Source organism: Vanessa cardui, chromosome 15, assembly GCF_905220365.1.
Source record: "Vanessa cardui chromosome 15, ilVanCard2.1, whole genome shotgun sequence".
Taxonomy (NCBI): Eukaryota; Metazoa; Arthropoda; class Insecta; order Lepidoptera; family Nymphalidae; genus Vanessa; species Vanessa cardui.
In genome coordinates, this window is record NC_061137.1 from 13,322,536 (window position 1) to 13,348,987 (window position 26,452).

Here is a 26,452-nt window from a genome sequence, read left to right on the forward strand (position 1 = left end):
TTCTTAGCTACACCTCAAGGGAGTCACATACGAGGCGTGTTAGACCCCGCTCCGCATTGAACGTTTTAATAGAATTTAAAATCTTCTAACTTGTTCTTACAGAAGTACGCTATCTTGTCAACAGTGAAGGGACCATCTGAAAACAAATTGCTTTTTAATTTACTTTACGACATACTAGCGACCCGTCCCGGCTTCACACTGGTGCAATGATATAACATCACAGTAGAAACTTCTAAAATTATCATTGTTTCTTTACTAAATTGATCATTAAGTAATCAAGTATTATACATAAAAACCTTCTATCTGTGCATACATAGGGACAGAAAAAGCGACTTTGTATTATACTAAGTAGTGATTTAATAACACGAACATCCGCTGCAGAAAGTCTTCATAGATCGTAACGAGGAGGATTTACCACTAAACTGCGGTCACTTTATTTACATAAAGGTTTCCTTACAACCTTTTCCTTAACCTCCCATAAAATTATGTACAAATAAAAACCTCAATGAAGTCTGCTAATCCGTATTTAAATCTACGTTGTTCTATTCGAATCTAAGCGTTTAGTCAACTGAGCCAACTGTATGTTTAGCTACTTAGTACATAATATATTATACATCTTACACATGATTTTGAATTTTATCTTTTATCATATCATTAGGTATATATTTTTATTATATCATATAATTAGGTCTATTTTTATGACCTCTTTCCAAATCTTAAGCAAACTTTTTCTCTGCATCAACTCTCCTAATTGGACTACAAGGTTTATATTAATAGACCTTTCATAATACCAAGAAATAGTTGTAATATAAAAAACACACACTCACAGATCGAATTAAAACAAATAATTACAATTAAACAGATCACGAACCTACAATGAGGTGTTGTTAATAAGGATTTAGATATCATAGTTTTTGTACCACCTCTTTCTAATAATTAACAATTTATATTTTTTTAATTTATTTCATAATTAATAACACTTATTAGGTTTTTTCCCAACCTTAACTTTGATTAAACGCTTCAATCTTAAGCCGTTATAAATTACTTTTACTATGTCGTAATATCATATAAATCGAACTGAAGTCATGTTCATTAAATCATTTATGTGTTTTCTATTTATAACTCATGTTACGTCTGTGGGATGTTCTAAATATATCAAAATCTTTAAGGGCTAAAGGTTTAATTTCATAAATCGAACGCAAAGTTCGAAGATGAACTGTCAAAATGTCATAATTGAGAATTTCGCTAGCAATATTTGCATAATTTGTGTTTCGAGGTAAATTAAATCAAAGCATTTGACAAATCGTGATAGCACTTAATTATATTGCTAATTTTTTAAAGAATTCCTTGACTGCTGAAACAGGCAATCATAACTATTTTTTTGTACCCAATTTTGCCAATCTCTTTATTATGTAAAATTATCAGCATTTTGGTAATATCTATACATCATATTGAAACCTCTTTGGTATTTAATCGCTTAAGATTCATCCACGACCTTAATATTTAGATCAGTGATAGGAACGTTAACATTAATATATATATCATGTATTACATTTTTAAAGACTTCAAATTATTAAAAAAATCGTACCTATTTGGAACCACTGTGTTTTAGGTATGCCAGCTTCTTCTCGCGCGGCTGCTATAGCGGCTCGCATCGCGAAAGGAATTACTATTCCCATACAGGTAGCTGGTTCACCGGTCGCTAAATAAAAATAAAATCGTATCATCAATGTTACCATAATAACTAATGAATTAATTAGTAGGTCAAATTGTATTGGAAGGCTAACTGTTATATAAAGTTAAGCTGAAGAAATTCTTGTCCAAAGTTCAAACGATGTTCTTCTGTCAATATAATCAATTAATCAATGAAAATAAACATTTTTTTTTCAATATATACGACACTTTAACAAACAGCTCTTCTTTTAAATATTATAGTATGTATTAATATGTAGACACAGAGACACCAAATGATCTCAATGCTGTAATGTGTAATACGCTCTTTTACTATCTACATTTAAAAGCTATAATATACTAACAGATAACTAGAAACTTTTAAAGTTCTCTTAAATAATTTAATGGAGAATATTATGATTTTGATTTAAGGACACGCCTGGTTATTTGGTAATTCAGAGGATATATATCTCAATTTGTAAGAATATGGCTTGGCTATGGCTTACCTTTGGCACCTAAAATAACTTCAGTGCTGAAGGAACCTTTTCTGAAGTATATTCTGAAGTCTTGAGGAATGTCTCTAGCTTGGGGAACCCAGTAATCCCAAGTACGATTCGATAATAATTCTCCATTGCTTCGATCGTATACCAAAGTTTCCGATGTCCAATAACCAACCCCAAAAATAAAAGCACCCTCGACCTGTAAAATAAATATCTTGATAAAATTTATCTTTTTTAATAATAGTCCAAACTAATTTCAACCTTATTTATTTAATTTTAGAACAAAAAACGGATTAAAAGGCAATTCATCATAGAGAATAACAATACGAGGAGTACACTCCTACGCCATCAATCTAGGACTATGTGGCGACTATTTTTTTAAATATCTCTATATCATTTTTCTTTCAAACTATAGCACAAAACTACAAAAATGTACCGCTATGTTAGAATTTATTATATACCACGTCACAACTGGCCCACACAATTACCGCAAGTAACAGTCTTGCTAGCATCGGAAACATTGTAAAAAATAATAAAATCACTCACTTGACCGACATCTAGTTCAGGGTTTATACTTCGTCCGACATCTTCTATTAAATCAACTCTTATTATCTCCCATTCTCCAGTCAGAACATCTATTTCGACTTCAGCCAACGTTATTCCATATATATCGTACATTTGCATATCTAGTGCATTAACGAAACCATGTACTTGTAAATCAATATTCATATCAAATGCTGTGCTTATCAAAACCTCCCAGGTTGGATCAGTTAATTGTGCTCTAACTGGTTCTAATCTTGCTAACAATTGTTCACAGCATCTTTGTACTCCAATTCCAATATTGTGAGAAGTTATACTACCACCAGTAGGGAAACTATTGGGAGTTATCATTGTATCATTCGGCTTGATTATAATTTTTTCGACTGGTATTTTTAGGAAATATGCACAAATCTGAATAGCCTTTGTGTTTATACCTTGACCCATTTCAACTCCTCCATGAGTGATTGCTACAGTACCATCATCACGAAATACGGTCAAAGTCACATCAAAGTACATGGAACCTACCGGTGACCATCGAAGGAAAGAATATCTTAGACCACGTTTTTTCCACCTATTGTCGGAATTAAATTTATCCACTGCGACTTTTCTCTCGTCATACTGTGACTCGCTTTTCAAAGTATCTAACATTTCTTGAATAGAGCTGTGTTTTTCACGATCTAAATTTGATAGGCGGACTTCTAATGGGTCTAGATTTAATTCATAAGCTATCCGTTCCATGATATTTTCAGCCATCGCTACATGTTCTAAGGACCCTGTTGTACACAATTTACGTTTATTATACAATTTTTAGATAGCCTTAATTGTTCCAATCTAATGAAGCTACTTAATATTTACACAATTAAACGAAGTGAACTTTTAAAGTAGTAATGAAATATTTATTTATTTTTATTAAATTTAGTCTTACCGGGAGAACGAACCCAACTGTTCGATGGCGTATCAGTTACAGTATTATACGACTTATGATTCCACGCCTCACTTTTGTAAACATTAGAATATAGTTCGATGCCGAGAATCACAAGAGGCTCGTTAGTAACATAACCATTATCATCGTACAAGTTATGATTTATGTATTGAATTTCTCCTTTTGCGTTGACACCCATCTGTCAAAATTATCAACAATTTGATTACTTTTCTCGTATTTCATATTTGGTTGATGGTGAAATTTAAGAGGCCTTTAAGGACAGACTGGAACTGATGACGTCAATGGTAATGATTTTGTTGATAATAATAATAAGAGAGAAAGAGTACGTTGACTAAAATATTTGAGATTTAGAGGTACGAGTATATCCCCTATATCTATCTACCTAAATGTAAAAAAGGTCACTGAGCTTCAAGTGCCTAATGATCAAAGCATTTGTTTCAGTATAGTCAAATTCAAATTGGGATAATCGAGTAAAAGGTATAGTAATTATTATTTTCAGCTTAGGGATACCTCCCATATATAAATTATCAATAATGTTATGAATATAAACTAACATCAAACAGACGGTTAGTTAATACTTTATTTATTTCAAATGATTAGAACGAAATCATCAGTTAACGAATAATATCGTCAATATTGTACGGGTTTGAGTAACGTTTCATTGAATTTGGAAGTTCATGGCCATTATTAAAGCCCAATTTTTTTATTAAATATAATACCTCGAAGTCAGAAGCACATGGTGTTCGTTTTCCTATGGCCCTCATGTTATGGGTTAGAGGCTGAATAAAGCGGCAAGGTCTATTGAGCTTGAACGCTACAAGACCGCAGGCCCCACATATTTGAGAGGCTCGAGATATTTTGAAGCCATAGCCGCCACCGAGACGTCGCACGTATACATCAACTCTAAAAGGAAAATACATAAATTATCATATACATATATTAACAAACAATATAATCTGTTACAAATATTATCTAGCTCTGAGTATTCGCTTATCTGACACGGACAATAGCTATGATATTAATTTCCTACTATTTGCATTTATATATCTAAAATAATTAAATAATTTATTGGATAAAAGAGACAGTTTTCAAATCTGTGGGACAAGTGATTATCGTTTATGTAACGCTAAGGAAAATAAATCAAACGAGTTCAGATTACTAATAAAGGTTTTCGTCAACATACTTGTTCTGTTCCAAATTTAACACTCTGGAAATAGTGCGTTGTACCATATCTATAAATTGACTCGCGGCATATACCATTAGTCCTTCTTCAGTAGGTACTGTGACACATACCAGAGTTTCCATTGTAAAATTGTACTGCCCATAAATAGTATTTTCACCCTTTATTATTTTGAAAACATCAGTACCCACTTTTGTGGCTTCGAACGATCCTGCTAAAGTCACTTTAGCTGGGTTTTTTATAGATTCACGTATATCAATTTCTGGTGCTGCGACATTACTGTATTTAACTTTGACCATTGTAGCTGCCTTTTCAGCTAACTTTTGAGATTCAGCAACAATAATTCCAATCGGTTGATTATAGAATTTGACTTCTCCATCGCAAAGTAATTCTTCATGTTTTGGGAAAAATATACTTAGGGGCGGAGTAAAAGTGTTTTGCCCGGGTATGTCAGCTACAGAATAGAAAGCAATGACTCCATGTTGACTCTGGTGATTTAAATATTTTTTTACGATATTAGACGCTAAGGTAAAAATATATTATTCATCTTGTAAGTTAAATAAAATCTTGAATCTTACCAAGGCTTTGCTAGGATCGATGCTGTCTATTTTACCGCGGGCTACTGTAGATAGAACAAATACTGCATAGACTTCTCCAGGAAGAGACGGTACGTCTTCCGTATATTTTGTCTCACCTGCGCATTGAATCTGAAAAACAATTGAGCTTCAATTATGTGAATAATTAAAGATTGGTTTTGCCTTTCCCATTTTACAGATTCATGTAAGAACTGCTTAGTATTAAATTGATTCTTGACTTTATTACTAATTGTTTATTTTATAAATATTGCCCCTAAAATGTAAGTAACGTACCAAGGCATCAAGTTTAGGAAATGGTTTATTCAAAGGCCAAACAGTAGGGTTAGTTGTAAATACTTGTTTGCCGTCCGACACCGGCCGTGTTTCGTGTATCTTGACGGCTCCAGAATAATAACGAGGATTCAGTGTTTTTTGTGGACATAATGACAGGAGACCCTGAAAATAAATATAACATACTTTTTGTCTAAATCAATAAATCAAAGGTCAAATTAAAAATTGAAAGAAGCATTTCATCAATCAATCCTATTTTAATTCAGAAACAACAAGGAACAAAAATAATTGAAAAAGGTGGTTTTATATCTGCATTGATTTATATCCTATACATTGTGTGTTTTCTTGTTCTTATCGTTTTTAAGTCAAATCTTGGCTTCTGGAAGATATAGGACACAAGTGAAACGCGTTATAGCTCATTACGCACTGACTTTATTGGCGCTCATCTGTGGTGACGCAGCACGCACATATATAGGCCTCTGCATCTATGACAGATGATTTAAGCAGCACTTGCGTTCATGACTAAAGAGACCAATGCGAGAGAGGATCCTTCGGCCGCACTCCCGACAAGTGTATGCGCCCCCGGGTGGGCGGGGGTTTGAAGCCCGCTCATGACGCCTAACGCGTTTTTCCTTAAGAACTTTAAACCAGGCATCGTCATGCTTTGATTGACCTGCGTGAATAAGGCGTCGCCACTTGGCACGGTCCTCGGCCAGTTCCTCCCATCGGCTGCTAGAGATGTTAAACGCAACCATATCACGCTTAGCGCAATCTTTGTAACGGAGCATAGGCCGCCCAACGGACCTTTTCGCATCCGCAACCTGTCCCAGCAGTATTTGCCTTGGCAGACGAATGTGCTCCATTCGATGCACGTGTCCCAGCCACCGTAACCGTTTTTTTTTTTAGAATGGCCGTGATGCTAGGCAGTTGTGCCTCGCCTAGGACAGACTCGTTTGTCACTCGATCCTTCCACGTGATGCCCAGAATGTTTCGAAGACAGCGCAAGTGAAATGTGTTCAGTCGGCGTTCTTGTTTTGCGTACGTTGTCCACGTTTCTGCTCCATACAAGAGTGTGCTTAGGACACATGATTTGTAAACAAGCATTTTCGTTTTTACCGTAAGGTGTCTGTTGTCCCAAGCCCTTGAACGGAGCCTCCCGAACGTGGAGGCTGCTTTGCCGATGCGGGAGTCGATATCTGCATCAAGCGAGAGATTGCTCGACAATTGCGACCCAATGTAGCAAAATTTGTTAACCACCTGCAGAGGTTCGCCGTTAAGCAAGATGACTGGTTGTTCTAAACATCCTTGCGCTAAAATAACGGTCTTCTTACAATTTATGGACATTGAAAAAAGGTGGCAAGCTCTGGCAAATTTGTCTATTAGGTTCTGGAGTTGAGCCTGGTCATGAGCAACAAAGGCAGCGTCGTCAGCGAAGAGAAGACTATCTACAAATAGGTCCTCCCTGTAGCGTTTGGACTTGAGCATTGAGATGTTGTACAGCTTACCATCAGTTCGCGTGTGTAAGTGGACGCCCTGCTGTTCATCCCCAAAAGCAACCTTCAGAAGCACCGAGAAGAATATTCCGAACAAGGTAGGGGCCAGTACACAACCTTGACGAACGCCACAGCGTACGTCAAATGGCGTAGATATGTTGCCATTGTGCAGGACTGTGACTTCCATACCTTCGTGGAACGATTGCACTATCCTTAAGAGTTTCGGGGGGCATCCAATTCTGACAAGAACCGAGTATAACCCCTCTCTGCTCACGGAGTCAAAGGCCTTATTTAGGTCTACAAATGCAACGACTAGGGGTGTATGTTGCTCCCTACACTTCTCTTGTAGCTGTCTGAGTGAAAATATCATGTCGACAGTTGACCGTTGGTACCTAAAACCACATTGTGCCTCAGGGTATACGCGATCGGCGAGCCTTTGTAGTTTGCCTAAAATGGCCCTAGCAAAGGCCTTACCGACGATGCTAAGAAGAGATATTCCGCGGTAACAGTTGCAGTCGCCGCGGTCGCCTTTGCCTTTATAAAGAGTGACAATGTTAGCATCTCGCATATCCTGAGGGACGTAGTTTTCTTCCCAACACTTAGCCAGGTGGTTGTGGAGGATGGGCAAGAGGCACTCAAGCTTGACGACTTCGGTGACAACATCGTCTTTACCAGGACTCTTTCCGCATTTGAGCTGCTTGACGGCCAGATAAAGTTCCTCTACGGTGGGTGCGGCGTCTAGCTCGTGCCAAGTTGCCAGTTTCGGGACAAGCTCCACCGCATCTGGCTTAATGTCCACTGGGCACGAGTAGAGAACCTTGTAATGTTCTACCCATCTTGCCATCTGACGAGTGCTGTCTGTTATAACAGAACCGTCGATTTCTTTGAGAGGTGCCGTCTTTTTTGGTGTAGGTCCAAGAGCTCTTTTGATGCCTGCGTAAACCCCGCCAGTATCCCCCGCGCTTGGATGCTTTGGCAAAGCTCCGTCCAATACGCATTTGCAAAAAAGCGCGTGCTGCGCTGGAGTGCGGCTTTTGCCTTCGTGAGATCTTCACGCGTCGCATCGCAAGGGTTGAGGCGAAAATTTAAAGCGGCTTGGCGTTTTGAGTCAATCAAGGGAACTAAGTGCTCTTCGTTTTCTAGAAACCAGTCGTAAGATTTTATCTTTTGATACCCAAACACTTTTCCTGCAGTGTCAGTCAGAAGAGACTTCAGTTTTTCCCATTCGACTTGCGCTGATGCCGTACTGTCCCAAGTTGCAACTTCTTCACGGACAAGTCTCCCAAAAGATTCCACTACCTCCATGTCACGAGTCTTAAAAAGATTTATCTTTTTTCGACCGAGCGGCTTGGAAGAATGGACTCTCCTGGGGACAAGTCGAACTTTAGTAGCAACGAGACTGTGATCGGTGTCGCAATCGGCACTGTGAAACGCCCGCGTGTGGAGCGTTTTCCGCAGGTCCCTCCTTCTTGACAGAGCAAGGTCTAATTGGTGCCAGTGTTTAGATCGAGGATGCATCCACGAGACTTTCCGCATCATTTTGCCTTTAAAAAAGGTGTTGGTGACACACAGCTGGTGCTTTGAGCAAAACTCCAACAATCGTTGCCCGTTGTCGTTTAGCTTACCTATGCCGTGTGCACCGAGGCATTCAGGCCAGGCTGATGTGTCCTGACCGACGCGAGCATTAAAATCACCCAAAATGTGCAGTCTGTCAGTTGGATTTACCCTACGTACTGTCTCTTCGAGCTGGTCATAGAATTGGTCCTTGGTCTCTGGTTTTGAATTAAGCGTTGGTGCGTAAGCGGAAATTAGAGTGACAAAGCCGCTTTTTGTGTTTAGACGCAAGAACATAATCCGCTCGGAAACGCCTACAGGTGTCTCTATGGCGTTGATGAGTTGGTTTCGAACCGCGAAACCTACACCATGCTCTCGTGTTTCTGAGGAACTCTTGCCTTTCCAGTAGAAAGTGTAGTTAGCTCCACGCAAAGATCCTTCGTCTTCGGTTCTGGTCTCTTGTAAGGCTACAATATCAATATTGAGCCTTTTGAGCTCCACGTCGATACTGTAAGTTTTGCGCAGTTCTTGGGCGCAATCGGGGCTTCCGTAGGTGTTCAGGAAGCCTGTCCTCATAGTTCGGACATTCCATGTCGCAAAGCGCATGTAAGCAGCGTTGTTATGGGCTTTGGGATTTTTCCTTTGAGTGGGTGGTTAATGTCACAGCGTCAACGTCCAGCTGTAAGGCTTGTGTTCCGTTCACCCAGGCGGAACGAGTTAACGCTGAGGCGGATCAGTACCTTATTGATCGGGGGCTGCCCGACTTAGAGCAGGCGGTAGCTGATCAATGGATCTACGATGGATCCTCCTACTGTCAAGAGTGGCCCCTGGCGCCCGCACTTACGCCTATTCGTGCCGACTTATAACCGGTGACTGCCTCTCTCCGTGTTGTTTTCCACCTGCAAGACAGGTGAGCGAAGTGTCCCCTTCGCAGATGCTGCTACGCCTGGGTCAGGCGACTTTATGGCAGCACGGGCTTACCCAGTACCCATGCCACCCTCTCCTCCACCCCAGCAGGATCCACAGGAATGACGGGTCAATACGTGTGGTGCTGGTTTGGCCGCAGGCACCTGGCTTACGCCTAAACGGTGGCGCCACTCCGGGTTTAATGTTAGTTTTCCTTCTTTTTTGACAAGGTGTTGACGTCTGTGTCGGTGTGGGGTCACAGCCCTCCCCTCATCAGGTTTTATTTCACGAGCCGACGTGAGGAAGAAGAACGTAGCCGCTGCGATGTTATTACAGCTTCTTATAGCTACTGATGAGAGTTTGTAGAGAACAACGATTTTAACGACAGTCTGTTACTTTCAAAATAGAAAGTCGGCTAGCAGAGAGCGACGCTGTTACTCTACTACGTCCAATATGCCGGAAGGCAAGGAAACAAAAGAAGGGAATGACATGGGAACAAGGGCGTGACGCAGCGATAATTTTTGGAGACAGAGAATCCAGGAGAGGGGTAAGGATACTGTGATCACGGAGGATACTGGAATGTGACACTAGTAGCTAGAGCAGTCCGGGGTCGCGTACCCGTAGTGATTCCAACCAACTATCGGACAGATACCTGGTAGATCCACCTTCTGAACGAAGCACGCACATATATATAGTTATATATCTACTATTTCCTCCCCCCAGTCAAACAGTAATCTTTTACAACTTTGATGACATTCAAAGCAAATATACCTATAATTAAAGTCTCACCTTGTAAAACAGGGACAAAGCTATTTGCCTCCTGTACTCAACAGGAGGCGCTGGTAGTTCTTCCACGACAACGAGCTCTGCATTCAATACCTTCAAAGCAGCTTGTAATGTTTCGTTTCTGAACAAAGGTTTGCCACGGAGGAATGCTTCGGTTTTCCAAGCTCTTGTGAATACAGGAGAAAGACCTCCATACACTATCCGACTATTTACTACAACACCAGCTTCATTTAATTTATAATTAAAACCAGCATGGACGATTGCATGCGCGCTTTGAGATCTTGGCATTATCTGATAATAAAAAGGATATTATTAAAATAGAAACCTACAGGAATGTCACCTATAGATGAAATGGACTTAATTTATTCCCGAGACTTTGCTTACTATAGACTCGAACTCAGATACAAGTTTGTTTCGGTTTTCGTCACTATTTTTCTTTATTTCATATTACAACTTACCTTGAATGTAGTTATTTTGTGGGAATCATTCAAAGGTGGTAAGAGAATGTTTAATATGATCTTGCCGGTCATATCTTCCTTAAGAAAGTCTTGCATCGTTAATATCTTACTATAACCCGGAGCTGTAACTGGAATCATTTTTGATGAAATTATTTAAAAATACCCTGAAATCCTCGTAAAGTTATATTTAATAACAAACTAATTAAACATTTCAATGATGTATTAGTGGTAATACAATGTAGAGTCAAAAAAGATAATTTATTGGGTATTCATTTGTAACTAATATTCGAATAATATTATATTACTAGTGTAGTATCATTCGTAATTTTGTAGCTTATAATAATTTAAAACATGTACAATACATTTGCTGAATGCATAATTTATTAATACGAAAATACAAACGATAGACAAAGTTAACTGTATATTTTTTATCGTATAATTGCTTTGACTTTTATACCAAAGTTTCGTGCTCTTGAGACCCGAGCGAACATTTTGAACGGTATTTCCTTATAAAACTTTTAAGTAAACAAAAGTAATTATTATTCGACTCCGAAAAGGAGGTCATCAGTTCGGATTTCATTTTGCCTGTGTCCTTCGAGATGATGATATAAACGGTTAAACCAAACCAGTTGTAATCTTCACGTAATTTATTCTCATTTTACCGAATTCATTGTCACTGATATCCAAAAATAAACATTTGCGCTCATTAAGGTACAATTAAAATCAAGAATTTACATAAGTGAAATCATCACTTGCTGTGTCTCTTTCGTTCATACCTTTGACTCGCTTTCTGTCTCTTTTCATTTAAATTAATTTAATTTTTATGTAAACATTCGTTGCATTTAATTACTGCTTTAATCATTCAGACTACTTACCGATAGTTACTTGTGCACCAACCGTTTCAAAGAGAAGATAGATATCTGATGGGAATTCATGATGTTTATTCTTTAATATCAAATTACCAGCTACAGTTCCCAACTGAAACAAAACTACCATCAGACAAGGGAGTATTTACTGCTTTATAAGGTTGCCATTAAAGGCAAATGCTAATAGCTGGTCAGCGATAGTCAGTCTATGCTCATACGTATGAGAGTGACAAAGAAGCTTCCTTATAAAATATGATCCGCCCCGGCTTCCCCCAGTTGCAATGCAGAATACTGCAGAATGTCTTACAGTGTACACAGTTCTTCTGTCATTCTCTTCTATATTGTGCATGTAATTTACACAATTGAAAACCTTAAACCTTCCTCTTGAGTCAGTATTAAAAGAAACCACATCATAACCAGTTGTGTAATTTTAAAGATTTATGATATATAGGGACTGACTGCGGTAAGCGACTTTGTTTTTTACGATATAATGATAATGATAAGTCAAATAATTTTAAAAATATACCATTTAAAATAATACTTACATTCCTAACTGGTATGTGAGCAACCAGTTTAATGTGATCGATAAGAATGTTTAAATAACCAAAATAATCATATGTACACATGGTCGTAAAAATGCTCATAACCTCAGTAAGCGTGTTCCCAGCTCCAATGATCAAATTCTGATCGATGTTAAATCCTTTTAACTCTGATACTCCAGATATATCGATTAGTATTTTTGGATATTCTAATATCGGGTATGCACCTGCAACATTATATTCCTGTTGATCTGTTATCACTTTAATCAAATTGGTCAGTTTGAAATTTTATATTGGGATTTAGATTATACATCCCAATTTAGATTTAGAACAAAGAAACTAATAGGTTTTCTTAATAAATATTAGCTATATTTCTACTGATATTTCCTTTACCTTTTCCTGTATTACCAGCTACTAGCATGTAGGATTGGACGCCATTTGCATGCCATATGATAAATATATCTGTTAACGTGTCAACTCTGAACCAGTATCTGTCATCACATAATCTAATTGATTTAATTCCTATTTGTGTATCGGTTCCAGAAACAAAGCACCAGTCGCTGTCTTCGCAATTTCTTTTCAAGCAAACTTCACCAGTTTTGTCACACAGTTTTAAGTCTTCTATGTCTGGTAGGGCATGTGGTTCGGGGGCATCTGAGGCGAATTTCTTAAAGGCGTCTAGGATCGGTCGATATCCTGTACATCTGCAGATGTTGCTACCGAACGACTGTTCAATTTCGAGCATTGTCATTTTTTTAGTTTTCAAAAGACTGAAAAATTAATACAAAGTCTTATCAATTTATTTTTTATAGAATATTCAATTTAAAATAATGTCACACATAAGCAAGAGAAGATTTTCAATTGCAAAATTGTCGCTCAAAAAATTGTAATTGCGAACAATCTTTTAAACATAAAACTCGAAATAGAACAACAGACTGGGAAGCATCATTTTACACACATGGTTAATGAAATGCGAAAACCTAACATTAAAAAGATGTTATTACATACGTAATTAAATATTCGACATATTTGTATGTTTAGGTATCATTTACGACAAACGTAAGATCTTTAATAGAGGAGAGATATTATTAATTTCATTTTTTCTTAAATTAAAACTCCTCCATCATTAGTTATTATAACGAAACAGGTTATATGTACGAAATCTAGGTCATAGATGTACAAATTACATTTATTCTTTGGTAATAACCTGTACATCGCCATAACCCATCCCGGGGAGCAGTAGCCACATTGACTTCCATTTTGTTCAGCAAGGGTTTTCTGCAGCGGGTGGTAGCCTTCGAGGCGATTGCCAATTTTCTCTATCGTCGTGATATCCCAGTCTTGACATGATGTCACTGACACCATGCACTATATTAAAAAAAAATACATTAATAATTATAGTATTGATTGAATTAAGTCGAAATTTGGACATTTTTAGCATGTAATTTAATTTTTAAGCAATGTAGTGTCTATTTATTTTAATAATAGCTGTGCCTTTTTGAATTTAACAAAATAGTTATGGTTGTAACCTAAATTCTATATCTATATATAAATTTAAATTAATTTATCAATTTCTAATTCATTGTTTTTTATTAGCATGTAGGTATTTTGTAAAAGTAAATTTTTTGATTGCAAAGTTGATATAACTTTCACGAAATATAAATATTTGCTGTTCGTTACCAGCATCAGTTAGACATACATGCAAAACCTCTGTTATAAATATATTTTTTTAGGAATTGCATTCAATGCCAAATCATATTAGACCGGCCCTATACAAATAACTTTTTACTTTAAGTCACTGAACTCATATTATATGAGAGTGATAGTCCAGTAACTAGTTACAGCTTATAACTAGAAGCTTGTACACCATGCTTAATTTGGTGTTTATAATTCAATTCTTACTAAACTATAAAGGAGAATATGGTGATGCATGAACAGTGGCGGAATTCATAACAATTATTTATCCGTAAAAGGGGGAGGGGGATCTTAGCCGAGAAATGTAACATTGCATTTTAAAGTTATATTATATTAAAGTTATTATGTTCTAGTGCTAGTATAATAATAGAAACTCACCGAATTAACACCTTGTGGAACTGCCCCATGGCCCTTCGCAGCAGTAACAATACAAGCTCCGCATCCTGCTTCCATGCACATGTACTTGGTGCCGCGGAGTTCTAACGTTTTACGAATGTAGTCCAGGAGACTGGTAGTCGAGCTGACCTCGGACCCCACTGAAAATAATAATAAAATAAATGAATCTCAAATAAGCAACCTTCCTTACCGACCTACCTTCTTTCTTAAAACTTCCTAAAATTTAAATTCCTCAACCTAATGGTAAGTGGTCATCATCGCCCATTGACAATGGCGATATAAGAAATTTTAACCATATTTTATATGACTTATGCGCCTGCAGACTTGGGATGTTATGTCCCTTTTGCATGTACACTGACAGACCAAACCAACTGGAACATATTGAGTACTGTTGTTGGGCGGTAGAGTATCTGATGACTGGGTGGTATCTACCCAGATGGACTTACATAAAGCCATACCACCAAGTAATTTTGCTTTTTATAAAACACTATACGGATTTTGACACATCATGAAGGAAGTTATAAATAATTTGAAAATATTTGAGCACAGTGTGAGTTACGTTCATACTTGGAACATGTCTTAGATGTCCGTGAGACGATCACATACGACTAAGGCCTGTGTTATCATAAAGGACACGCCTTGATGAGAAGATGTTAAAAAAAGCTTTAATTAAATTCGCTTGCTAACTCTGGCTGAACCTTATTGGACACATCCATGTAATGTACTAGAAAATTGCAGGTCCTAAAATGACAAAATCAAAATAAACTTTATTCAAGTAGGCTATTAAAAGCACTTTTAAATCGTCATTTTACAATCAAGTGAAGCTACCACCGGTTTGGAAAGTAATTTCTACCGAGGAGAACCAGCCAGAAGCTCAGTAGTTACTCTTTTTCAACATTTAAAAAATACAAAGTCTTGTTAGTTACTACAATTATTTAAATTAATATATCCTGCTTGGTCCACGTGTATTAACTCCACGCTTTTTTATCATCTATAAAATCTTGTATCGAATGACATGTTTTTTTACCAATGTATTTTTTACAAACGATTTGAATTTACGAAACCGCAAATTTAAAAATGTCAATAGAATGTTCCGGGATAACATAGTAGATCTTGTAAGATACACACGTAGTAACCATTTTTATCAATTGCTATTTTAATTAAAAAGTGAAGGTAATATCCAATTTAACATTTTTTATGGTATAGGTTGGCGGACGAGCATATGGGCCACCTGATGGTAAGTGGTCACCATCGCCCATAGACAATGACGCTGTAAGAAATATTAACTATTCCTTACATCGTCAATGTGCCACCAACCTTGGGAACTAAGATGTTATGTCCCTTGTGCCTGTAGTTACACTGGCTCAATCAGCGTTCAGACCGGAACACAATACTAAGTACTGTTATTTGGCGGTAGAATAACTGATGAGTGGGTGGTACCTACCCAGACGGGCTTGCACAAAGCCCTACCACCAAGTAAAGTATCATCAATCCTTATTCAGATAAATAAGTCACCTTGACCAATTAATGAAGATTAAAATTGTTTTATACCATATCATTCGAAACAAAACATTAGAAAATACCACCATTTCTGAATTACGTGCAAGGAAATTATCTGCTGTGAAACGAAGGGTCAGATAGACTCTGTGTAAGAAAAAAATATTGATCTCGTTGGACAAATTTTTTTAAATCATTATTCATATTTCAAGTAAACATTATTAAAAATAAATGTCGCGTTTAATCAAAATTCATCACTTCGATTATAATTGGACTTTATCGATAACTCACTTTAATTTTATATAGGATTTTAAACTAACATGGTTATTTTTATTATTAAAGTTATTAATTTCGGGATATTTACCATGTTTTTTTATTTTTGTTCGGTGGAGCTCGATATTTCGACATTGTCTACGAATGTCTTGTTCACGAGAACCTTCTTCTTCTCGTGTTTTTAATAACCGAAATTAATAACTTTAATCACTTTAATTTTGTTTACGTTTCCCATTTTGTTTTCTTTTTCAACCGTAAACAGACAGTTATTGGTTAATTATAGTTAATTATTTGTTAAATAGTAACAATTTAGTAAATTGCAATCACGAGTACCTTATAATTTTCGAGATTCGAGATGGCCCAGTGGTTAGAATGCGTGCATCTTAACCGATGATTGCGGGTTCAAACCCAGGCAAGCACCGCTGTTTCATGTGCTTAATTTGTCTTTATAATTCATCTCGTGCTCAGCGGTGAAGGAAAACATCGTGAGGAAACCTGCATGTGACAAATTTCATAGAAATTCTGCCACATGTGCATTCCACCAACCCGCATTGGAACAGCGTGGTGGAATATGTTCCAAACCTTCTCCTCAAAAGGAGAGGAGGCCCTTGTGTTGTTATAATGTTCTGCACATCAACAGCTGCAGCTCTTCAAAATGAGACCGTTACCGAGTTTTTTATGTGCAATTTTCGTTTCACAAGGGACAAAAGTCGACTTATGCTTTCATTAAATAAATATATCTATCAAATATACAGTAAGCGCATTTCTTTCTTCTAATTTTATTAATAATATGTACCAATTGCTAGAGCTGATCGATATTATTCTATGTATTGAATTTTAAATTCATTTAATCCGTTAACATTTGTAGGCCAGGCCAGGTATGTATCTGCTAACTTATTATGTTTCGTTTCCTACTTTCTGAATCATTGATCTGACCTTATATTATATGCATATATAAAATAAATTCCCGGTAGTGTGTTGTCTATTTGATACGTCAAAAGAGCTGCAATGTCAATCATTAATTTATTCAGATATATTGATTAATACGCTCAATTACAAAATTTTGAATTTGCATTTGATTTTGTATTCGCTTACATTGCTTTTCTTTAATGGACCTCGAAGTTCATCTGTCTTTTGTTTTATACTGTCAAGAAATTCAAAAGCTGAATGATCTGTGTTCGATTTTAGAATTTTATGTTTTGAATAGCTGTTTTATGTTACTATTGTGTCAATGTTTTTTTTATAATTATAAATATTTGGTTTGAATAAAAAAACGAGGGTCCTTCACAGGCAAGGTATCTGTTTCTGTACAAAAATTACATATACATTATTAACTTTGCCGTTTCATTAATTTAAATCATTTGTAAAAAATTAATTGGTATAGAAAGCATTATATTTTATACAAGATTATGTAGACGATAAAAAAGCGCGGAATTAATATTTGTTGCCTTCCAGACAGGATAATTTACATACATATATAATTGTAATTAACTAACATGACTATGTTTAAATGTTAAAGAGTAACTACTAATTTTTTGCCGGTTCTTCTCGGTAGAATGTACTGTCAGAATCGGTGGTAGCTTCACTTAATTGTTAAATGACGATTCAAAAGTGCTTGTTAAAGCCTACTTGAACAAAGCATATTTTTATTTTGATGTATCTGTAAATGTTATCGATCTGACCATAAATTGTAAATCAGGTTATTTAATCATGACGAAAGTCTAAAACGTGTCTGACGGGTTTCCCCGACAAGGTGCAGCGTTCTTAAAGGGCATTTGTTTCAATATCGCTTAAATCAACGGGAATACGTCTTACAACCGAAAAAAGCGGTCAGTGCACCTTAAACATATATAGTCTCTTTGTACAACCGTACAGTACGACACAACTTAGATGTAGCATCGGCAAATTCAATAAAACCGATTACTGCCGATTTATACAACCAATAGAAATAGCTCCCTATCGCAAGATTCGACGCTATTCGTCACCTTATTCTCTCGTCAGTGACGGGTCAAATTGACGAATATATTAGGTCAAATGATATTACAAGTTATTACGTTTGCGTAAAGATCATATTCACATAAGAAATTAATATTGACGATTAGGGATACGTACTTAAGTCGGATATGATCGGTTTTACGAATTTTGCCGATGCTACATCTAAGTTGTGTCGTTACTATACGTACTTTTAAGTTTATAGTAGGTACAGCTTCTCAAACCACGTTTCCGATTATATTGTTAAATACTTTTTTAAATCTTTGTTTTAGGTCACTTGAAGGTTATGTTTTTGCATGATAGGTCAAGTTGCACCTTTTTAATTTATTCTTATTTTTATTTTATGTTAATTAAAGGTGGACGAGTGAACGTCTTAACTATAACATCTAAATCGAAATCAAAACACACTTTATTCGAATTAGGCTTTTACGAACACTTTTGGATCGTCATTGTAAAAACTATATGTACCAACGGTTCGCAATGCACATTCTATCATAAGGAATTCAGGTGGTATTCTTTTCCAAGATTTGAGATACATTATGTGATAGTCAAATATAATTTATATCAAATATATCCTATCTGAAATTTCAAGTATTATCTTAACGCATTTTTATCATCTAAACATTTAATAAATGACATGAATTTATAAATCGACGAAGTTAAATGCTAACTAATCCTTACATCATCATTATGCCATCAACCTTAAGAACTAAGATGTCTTGTGCCTGTAGTTATACTGGCACACTCATCCTTCAAATCAGAACAAAATAAATATTACTGATAGGAGGTAGAATATATGTATATGAAAAGTAAGAGGTATCTAACCAGATAGGTTTTCACACAGATGGGCGTCAATGAGTAAGCACTTAAACACACACAACTTCGATATTTATAATAGTACTAGTATATGTTTGGACGTGTAACCACAATAGATTTCCAATGTTTTCACAGCGGAGTGTGTGTTCGGATTTAAATTGCAATCATCCGTGAGGTACCGCTACCACTGAACCACTACGGCTTAGAGACTTCAATAGGTCCGATACCTTTGATTCAAAGATTTCTCTCTATGTGATGTGTCTTTGACTTTTGAAAGGCAAAACTATTTAAATAATATTTAAACGTTCATTGTAATTGTCGCGATATATCACTCCAATTATCTGCTTTTTTTAAGGTTTAAGTTGGCGGACGAGCATATGGGCCACCTGATGGTAAGTGGTCATCATCACCCATAGACAGTGATGCTGTAATAAATATTAACTATTCCTTATATCATCAATGTGCCATCAACCTTCGGAACTAAGATGTTATGTCCCTTGTGCCTGTAGTTACACTGACTCATTTATCCTTCAAACCGTAACACATCAATACTGAGTATTGTTATTTGGCGGTAGAATAACTGATGAGTGGGTGGTACCTACCCAGACCGGCTTGCACAATGCCCTACCAACCAGTGATTCGACAGGAAGGTTTTTGTATATAACATATGGACAATATAGTAAAGAAACACTAGTAAAACACAACAATTTTAGAAGTTTGTAATGTGATGTCGTATAAATAGATACTGTAATATATTTAGTATCACTTGCCGAGCGAAGCCGTGGTCGGTCGCTAGGTTTTATTTAAAATTTGATTATGATGTCGAGTTTCAAGCATCTTTGCTAAACCTAAAAATAACTGTATTTTTATGAGTGTTTTTGTTACTTTATCACAATAAATAACATATAAACATGATATTATGAAGGTGTAAAAAATAACTGTTTGCTTATTGCAATTTGGACCACGGACATGTAAAAACAAATGTCGAATTTGTGATGTCAGTGCAAATATTTAAATCGAATCAAATCAAAATCAAAATACTCTTTGATCGCGCCAATGAATGAAGATGGAGACATGAGACCCAAAATACTCTTGAATAATGAATTTACTCAACTTAACAAAATATTTTATATGAATAATTTATATTATATATTACTTGACGTCCACTTTTGCGTGTTCTCTTTATTGTACACACATAAACACGTACATAATTTAAATTTATTTTTATATAAATATTTATATTGAAATATTAAATAAGTACCTATATATTTAACAATTTTTAAAAAAATCATATGCTTTATGGCGGAGTCGGGGCAGGTAATGTTGAAGTAACTCCACTATATATCATCAAAAACAAGAAAAAAAATCTCGTATATTTGACAAGGAATAAACAAGTTAGAAAACGTTGCATTGAAAATTGACCTTCAAGGTCAAAAATATATAATAATTCGTCATATAAAATGTCCTGGCTCGAAAAAATCATATAAAAAAATAAAGATCACATAAGCTAAATTATTTTACATATATAATTTTTCACGCGGTATTTACTCGTATCATTACCGAAAAGTGAAAACGATAATTGCAAACGGTTCAATAAGGCTAAACACTTGATAATTACAGATTACGAGCGATTAATATCCTATTACAAAATCACTTCACAATCATGAATTTAAAACTCCGATCGAGGGCGTAATCGTATTTATTATTTTCGATCGTGTTATATTTGTTTCGTGAGCAATCACTTTAATATTTCAATATATATTTTTTTATACGACGAACTCCGTGGTCGAGTGGTGTGTACACCGGTTTTCATGGGTCTCACTCCGAGGTCTTGGGTTAGATTCCCGGCCGAGTCAATGTGGATTATCATTAGTTTTCTATGTTGTAGTGGGTCTGGGTGTTTGTGGTACCGTCGTTACTTCTGATTTTCAATGACACAAGTACTTTAGCTACATACACTGGGATCAGAGTAATGTAGGTGATGTTGTCTCATATTTTTAATGGAATAGGCCCTGGTCTTCCATCTCACCTGATGGAGAGTGTAGCTAAAGACGAAGGCCCACGCCCATCCAAAAGAAACCTATTCACTCTACTCTTAAAGGCTCCGGAGTTCAACTTATAAGGAAAAATAGACGCAGGCTGGTCGTTCCAAATCTTGCCGACTCTCACCAAACGAGCTGTCAAAACGTTATAATTATGTGTATGTAATGGGACACAATTCTATTAATTTATAACAATAAACATTCCCGATTTAATTACAATATAACATTATATTCGTTGAAAAATTGTAATTGGTAGTAGAATAATACCCGTAATATACTGTGGATACTAATTTTAGTAATGTCTTAATGCCCGTATATGTCAGAGGCAACCTCTCCCTTTACGAGGCGGTCTGTGTTTATTTCACAATGGTGCTTTAGTTAATCCATAACTAAATATGCTAGCATATGTGCTACCCGGTTGGACGTTGATACTGTAATAAAATAATCATTCGTCATCTTTTTTTTTTAATTTTTTTTTTATGAGACAACATCACATACATTACTCTTGTGTTCCGGTTTGAAGGGTGAAAGAGCCAGTGTAACTACAGGCACAAGGGACATAGCATCATTGTCTATGGGGTGATGATAACCACTTACCATCAGGTGGCTCATATGCTCGTCCGCCATCCTATTCCATAAAATAAAAAAATAAAAATATGCACACAAAGATAATACAAAAATATGAATCCAACTTAAAATGTAAAGGTATATCAAATAAGTAATAGTTTTTGTATGTTTCAAAAGTCAATTTAAATACTTCTGATATGTAATCTGCACAAAAAAGCGTCTCGTATATATGTACATCTAGTAAATAACATGTACTGTAAATGCTACAATATATATATACAATACAATCATACCTAAGAAGATATACAAAACATTAGGGTACCTAACACCAATCTACTCCCCTCAGAAACGTGTGTACATTATTTTTATTTTATAAAAAGACAGAGCTACCAACTTAACAAAACAAATCGTATAAACATTTTAAATAACGGTTAAATGCTAGTGCATATAGAAACTTTATTAACCTTTTTGGTAAGAACATTATAAACATGGCGTTTCTAAGATCTTTATCATTACGGTGTGTAGTGAAAGGGGAATAAATGTGTTATGAAACTAGAATTCTATAACAGTAAAACTAGCGAGATCGTATGTTGTTGAAACATTTTGAACGGCACTTATTATTTTTAATTATAACACAGTATAAAACAAAGTCGCTTACCGCTGTCTGTCCCTATGTATGCTTAGATCTTTAAAATTAGATAGATTGATTCAATGGGAAGGTTTTTGTGTATAATACATGGAAAATATAGTAGAGAAACCCTGATAATTTTAGAAGTTTAGAAGTTTCTAATGTGATGTCGTAAATAAACAAATTCTGTAGTATTCTGTAGTATTCTTGGTGGTAGGGCTTTATGCAAGCCCGCCAGGGTAGGTACCACCCACTCATCAGACATTCTACCGCTAAACAACAATACGCAGTATTGTTGTGTTCCGAGTTTGAGTTGAGTGAGCCAGTGTAACTAAAGACACAAGGGACATAACATCTTAGTTCCCAAGGTTGGTGGCGCATTGACGATGTAAGGAATAGTTAATATATCTTACAGCGTCATTGTCTATGGGTGATGATGACCACTCATGCTTATACTCATATGCTCGTCCGCCAACCTATTCCATAAAATAAAAAATAAAATAGTATATTTAGTATCAGCATTGCACCTCTGCGATGCCCGGGCGGTTAGCTTGTTTTTAATAAAACTACACACACTAACGTAACATTACGTATACGTAAACACACAAACACACACGTAATCTTAAGTATTTTATTGTAAATTGAATGTTTTGTTAACAATGTTTACCATTTTACGATGACATTACATAAGTGCTACTAGCGACTCTCTTTGCTCTGGTTTTAGAAATTTATTTACTTGATTTTATAAGTACTAATTGTCGCCCGCGGCTTCGCTTGCGTTTTACAGTGTCATGTGTTAAGCAAAAAAAGAAACCTATGTATGTAATCCTTCCTTGCTTCACATCAAATACTCATTGGTTTGGTCGTGTATAGATAGACAGAGTTACTTTCACATTTATAATATTTGTCTACAAGTATAGACTGGTTATTGTATTAGGTATTATGAACAACCTATCCTATATCTTACTTGGAATTCATTAATTCAAACCAAAATTTCATCAAAATCCGTTCAGTAGTTTCGCCATGAGCTGCAAATGTGTGTCGTATGTTCGAGCTACATTCGCTTTTATAAAATTAGTATATATAAGAAATATTAGTAGTAATTAAACATAGATCAAATCGTCTTAAAGATTTAATTAAGGATAACTTTTACTGCCAAGGTTATTGCTATGCAGCGATGATTATGATATCTTGATATTCGAATATAATAGTGTAATTTTTACTATATGCTATAACTGATATGTTCGTCTGAATAATGATTAATAATAAATTGAGGAAAAAGGCTTAAGAAACAATCGATAAATTTGTTTTAATTTGTTTTGGATATAACTAGTCATTATAAATAGAGGTTATAATTCAGGCATTGAGACCAGAAAGGTCTATTTTGTACATTTTTTAAATACCTAAAAATTTTGAGTAAGTGGTTTTGGTGTATATGTAAAAGTTTAGCCCGCGCGAGTCACATTCGCGTACGAAACCAGCTTCATCGCTCTTTCTATTTAACAACTATATCAAAATCTATTCAGTAAACAAAAGAAGAAAGCAGAGATACTGACAAAGGCAGAAAGCGCCATTTTCTTAACAGAATGTAAGTATAGATTTAAATTCTGCGTGTGAAATCACTGATATGTAAAGTTGTATATATTATACACTTCACGAATTCATTTATAATTTTACACTTCAATAAATACCATATGCGGTATACAATTGTATCCCGAATTTAATTTAAATAATTCACATCACTAGTTATCACTTTTTATGCACTATCGACTCAGCACAAAATTAATATAGAAAATAAAAAAAACACATTACGTAAAAATGTTGCACTGTTATTCGAAATCGAAATTAACTGAAATCACAATTTAATCACAGTAAAAAATATCACAAAAAATCACTAAAATATTAAAGAAATATTTTACACAATAAAGTTCAATGATTATTATAAAAACATACAACGCTAAACGGTTTAAAAAAATAATAAAATTACATTTGATCATAAATAAAAAAAACTCACAAACAACATTTAGGAACACACGTAAAATTTATATACATAATATCAAAATAATATTTTCTGTATACTCAATCAAAAAATATAATTCAACAAGTAAATCTTGATACTTTAAAATTTATGTATAATATTGTTTTAAAATCATACCCGAACACTCGATCCCATTTACGTGAAACTTGATTCGATCCATGACCGCAGTCCGTATGATAAGCCGGCGGACTGAATGAGTATCTTTTAAATTGCAAGCGTCAATCACCGTACAACCTCGAGAGCAAAGTGCAGTAACCGAAAAAAAAGTAAAATTCAGACATTGAAGTCATTAAAATTTTAAGAGTCGCGCTTTGACTTTAGCTGGTAAATGCTTAAATATTACGCGAAAACATATAACATAACCGTTATTGTCTGCGTAGAGAAGACTTGGAATTTATTACACAGCGGTTTTTCATTGCTGGGTTGGATATAATTGTTCTCAAAGATTACCCTCACCGTGGAGCAGTGAAAACTAATTTCAAAACAGTTACGTATTTTATTAATTAAGATTTCAGTTACATCTTACATTACTTAGAGAATAATTTAATTCGAATTATTCGTTGCAAAGTAGTAATCTCTTTAAGGATTAGTAACATATTGATTATTAATTTCTCTAGAAATAATGAATATTTTGTAATCATACTTTCACATATTATATGTTGTATCAAAAAAGTTACATTTTTCTTTTCTTTAATTTACGTTTACGTAAATCCAACTTCTTTAGTGCAGCATTAAAATTTTTACGGCTTTTTTATAACCATCCCATTTAAAAGACATAATTTTATCAATTAATTTGCCATTAAATTTAACAGATTTAAAACAATTTAGGTTATAGCACTAGTACGAAGTGGAATCTTAGTAATAATATATCAATATCATTTACTTGGTGGTAGGGCTTTGTGCAAGCCCACCTGGGTAGGTACCACCCACTTATCTGATATTCTACCGCTAAACAACAGTACGCAGTATTGTTATCCCGGTTTGAAGGGTGAGTGAGCCAGTGTAACTACAGGCACAAGGGACATAGCATCTTAGTTCCTAAGGTTAGTGGCGCATTGACGATGTAAGGAATAGTTAATATTTCTTACAGCGTCTAGTCTTGTCTATGGGTGATGGTGACCACTAAGCATCGGGTGGCCCATATGCTCGTCCGCCAACTTATTCCATAAAAAAAAATTAATCCACAAGTACAATAACAAAAATCAATCAACCATGTGAACAATCTATTTTTGATTTAATATCAGATTATGTACGTATGTATGTCTACTGTGTAGCCGAGTCAGCTACATCCCCTCAGCATCCCCTCGAGGGAACGAGACGTGCTCCTTATTTTTGTATCTCGTTTCATTATCTAACTAATCTATCACTGAGCTCACAATCAACATCGTGTTGCGATTTTGTTATGAGCGACAACAATTTATGCCTATATATATGCCCTTAAAAAAAATGTGCCCTGAAGAAAACAGCTTGAGCCTGATAGAAATCAATCTACAAATATTCATTAAATCATTTCATCATACTCAACATCAACAGCCTGTAAATATCCCACTGCTAACCTAAGGCCTCTCCCTTTAAGAAGTTTTTGGAACATGTTCCACTACGCTGTTCCAATGCGGGTTGCTGGAATTCACATGTGGCAGAATTTAAATAATTTAAGAAATTTATATTATTAAAACAGAAATAAGAACTTGATTACAGAAAATAAAAGTTGTTAAACACTGATAAAGTTAAGATTGTAATGAACATGGTTATTTTCATTATTAAAGTTATTAATTTCGGTATATTTATGCACACTTCTCATTATCAACATATACCCGCAAACTTCAGTCTCGTGAACAAGACATTCGTAGATAAAGTCGAAATATCGAGCTCCACCGAACAAAAATAAAAAGCATGGTAAATATCCCGAAATTAATAACTTTAATTACTGATAAAGTTATAAAATATATCAATAATTTCAGGTGTTTATAAAATTAATTATAATAACATCAATATAAGATGGTACATGTAAAAACTAAAGTAAAAAATAATATGTTTAATTTGATGTTTATCGCCATTGTCCTACACTGATGTCGTTATCAGACTTGGAAAGAATATCCATGCAAATATTACGAGACATTTAAGTATGATTTAACTCGTGGGAAAGGGTTTCTTTCAATTTGCGTGCATAATGGAAGAGGTAGTGATTTCAATATATGCAGAAAGA

At 35.3% G+C, this 26,452-nt stretch overlaps 1 protein-coding gene across 1 annotated transcript; it reads right to left on the reverse strand.

The window, feature by feature from the left end:
* Positions 1–24,543, reverse strand: LOC124535837 (aldehyde oxidase 1-like). The gene is made up of 17 exons (XM_047112214.1): positions 24,364–24,543; positions 14,376–14,533; positions 13,510–13,670; positions 12,696–13,072; positions 12,309–12,529; positions 11,773–11,875; positions 10,898–11,025; positions 10,443–10,730; positions 5,704–5,865; positions 5,413–5,541; positions 4,838–5,322; positions 4,374–4,557; positions 3,637–3,832; positions 2,718–3,484; positions 2,178–2,370; positions 1,589–1,702; positions 1–136 (listed from the first exon to the last, which is right to left on the reverse strand). Exons 1-17 carry the CDS (start codon positions 24,404–24,406, stop codon positions 66–68), a joined length of 3,780 nt encoding a protein of 1,259 aa, XP_046968170.1. The 5' UTR covers positions 24,407–24,543; the 3' UTR covers positions 1–65.
* Positions 24,544–26,452: the final 1,909 nt, after the last annotated feature.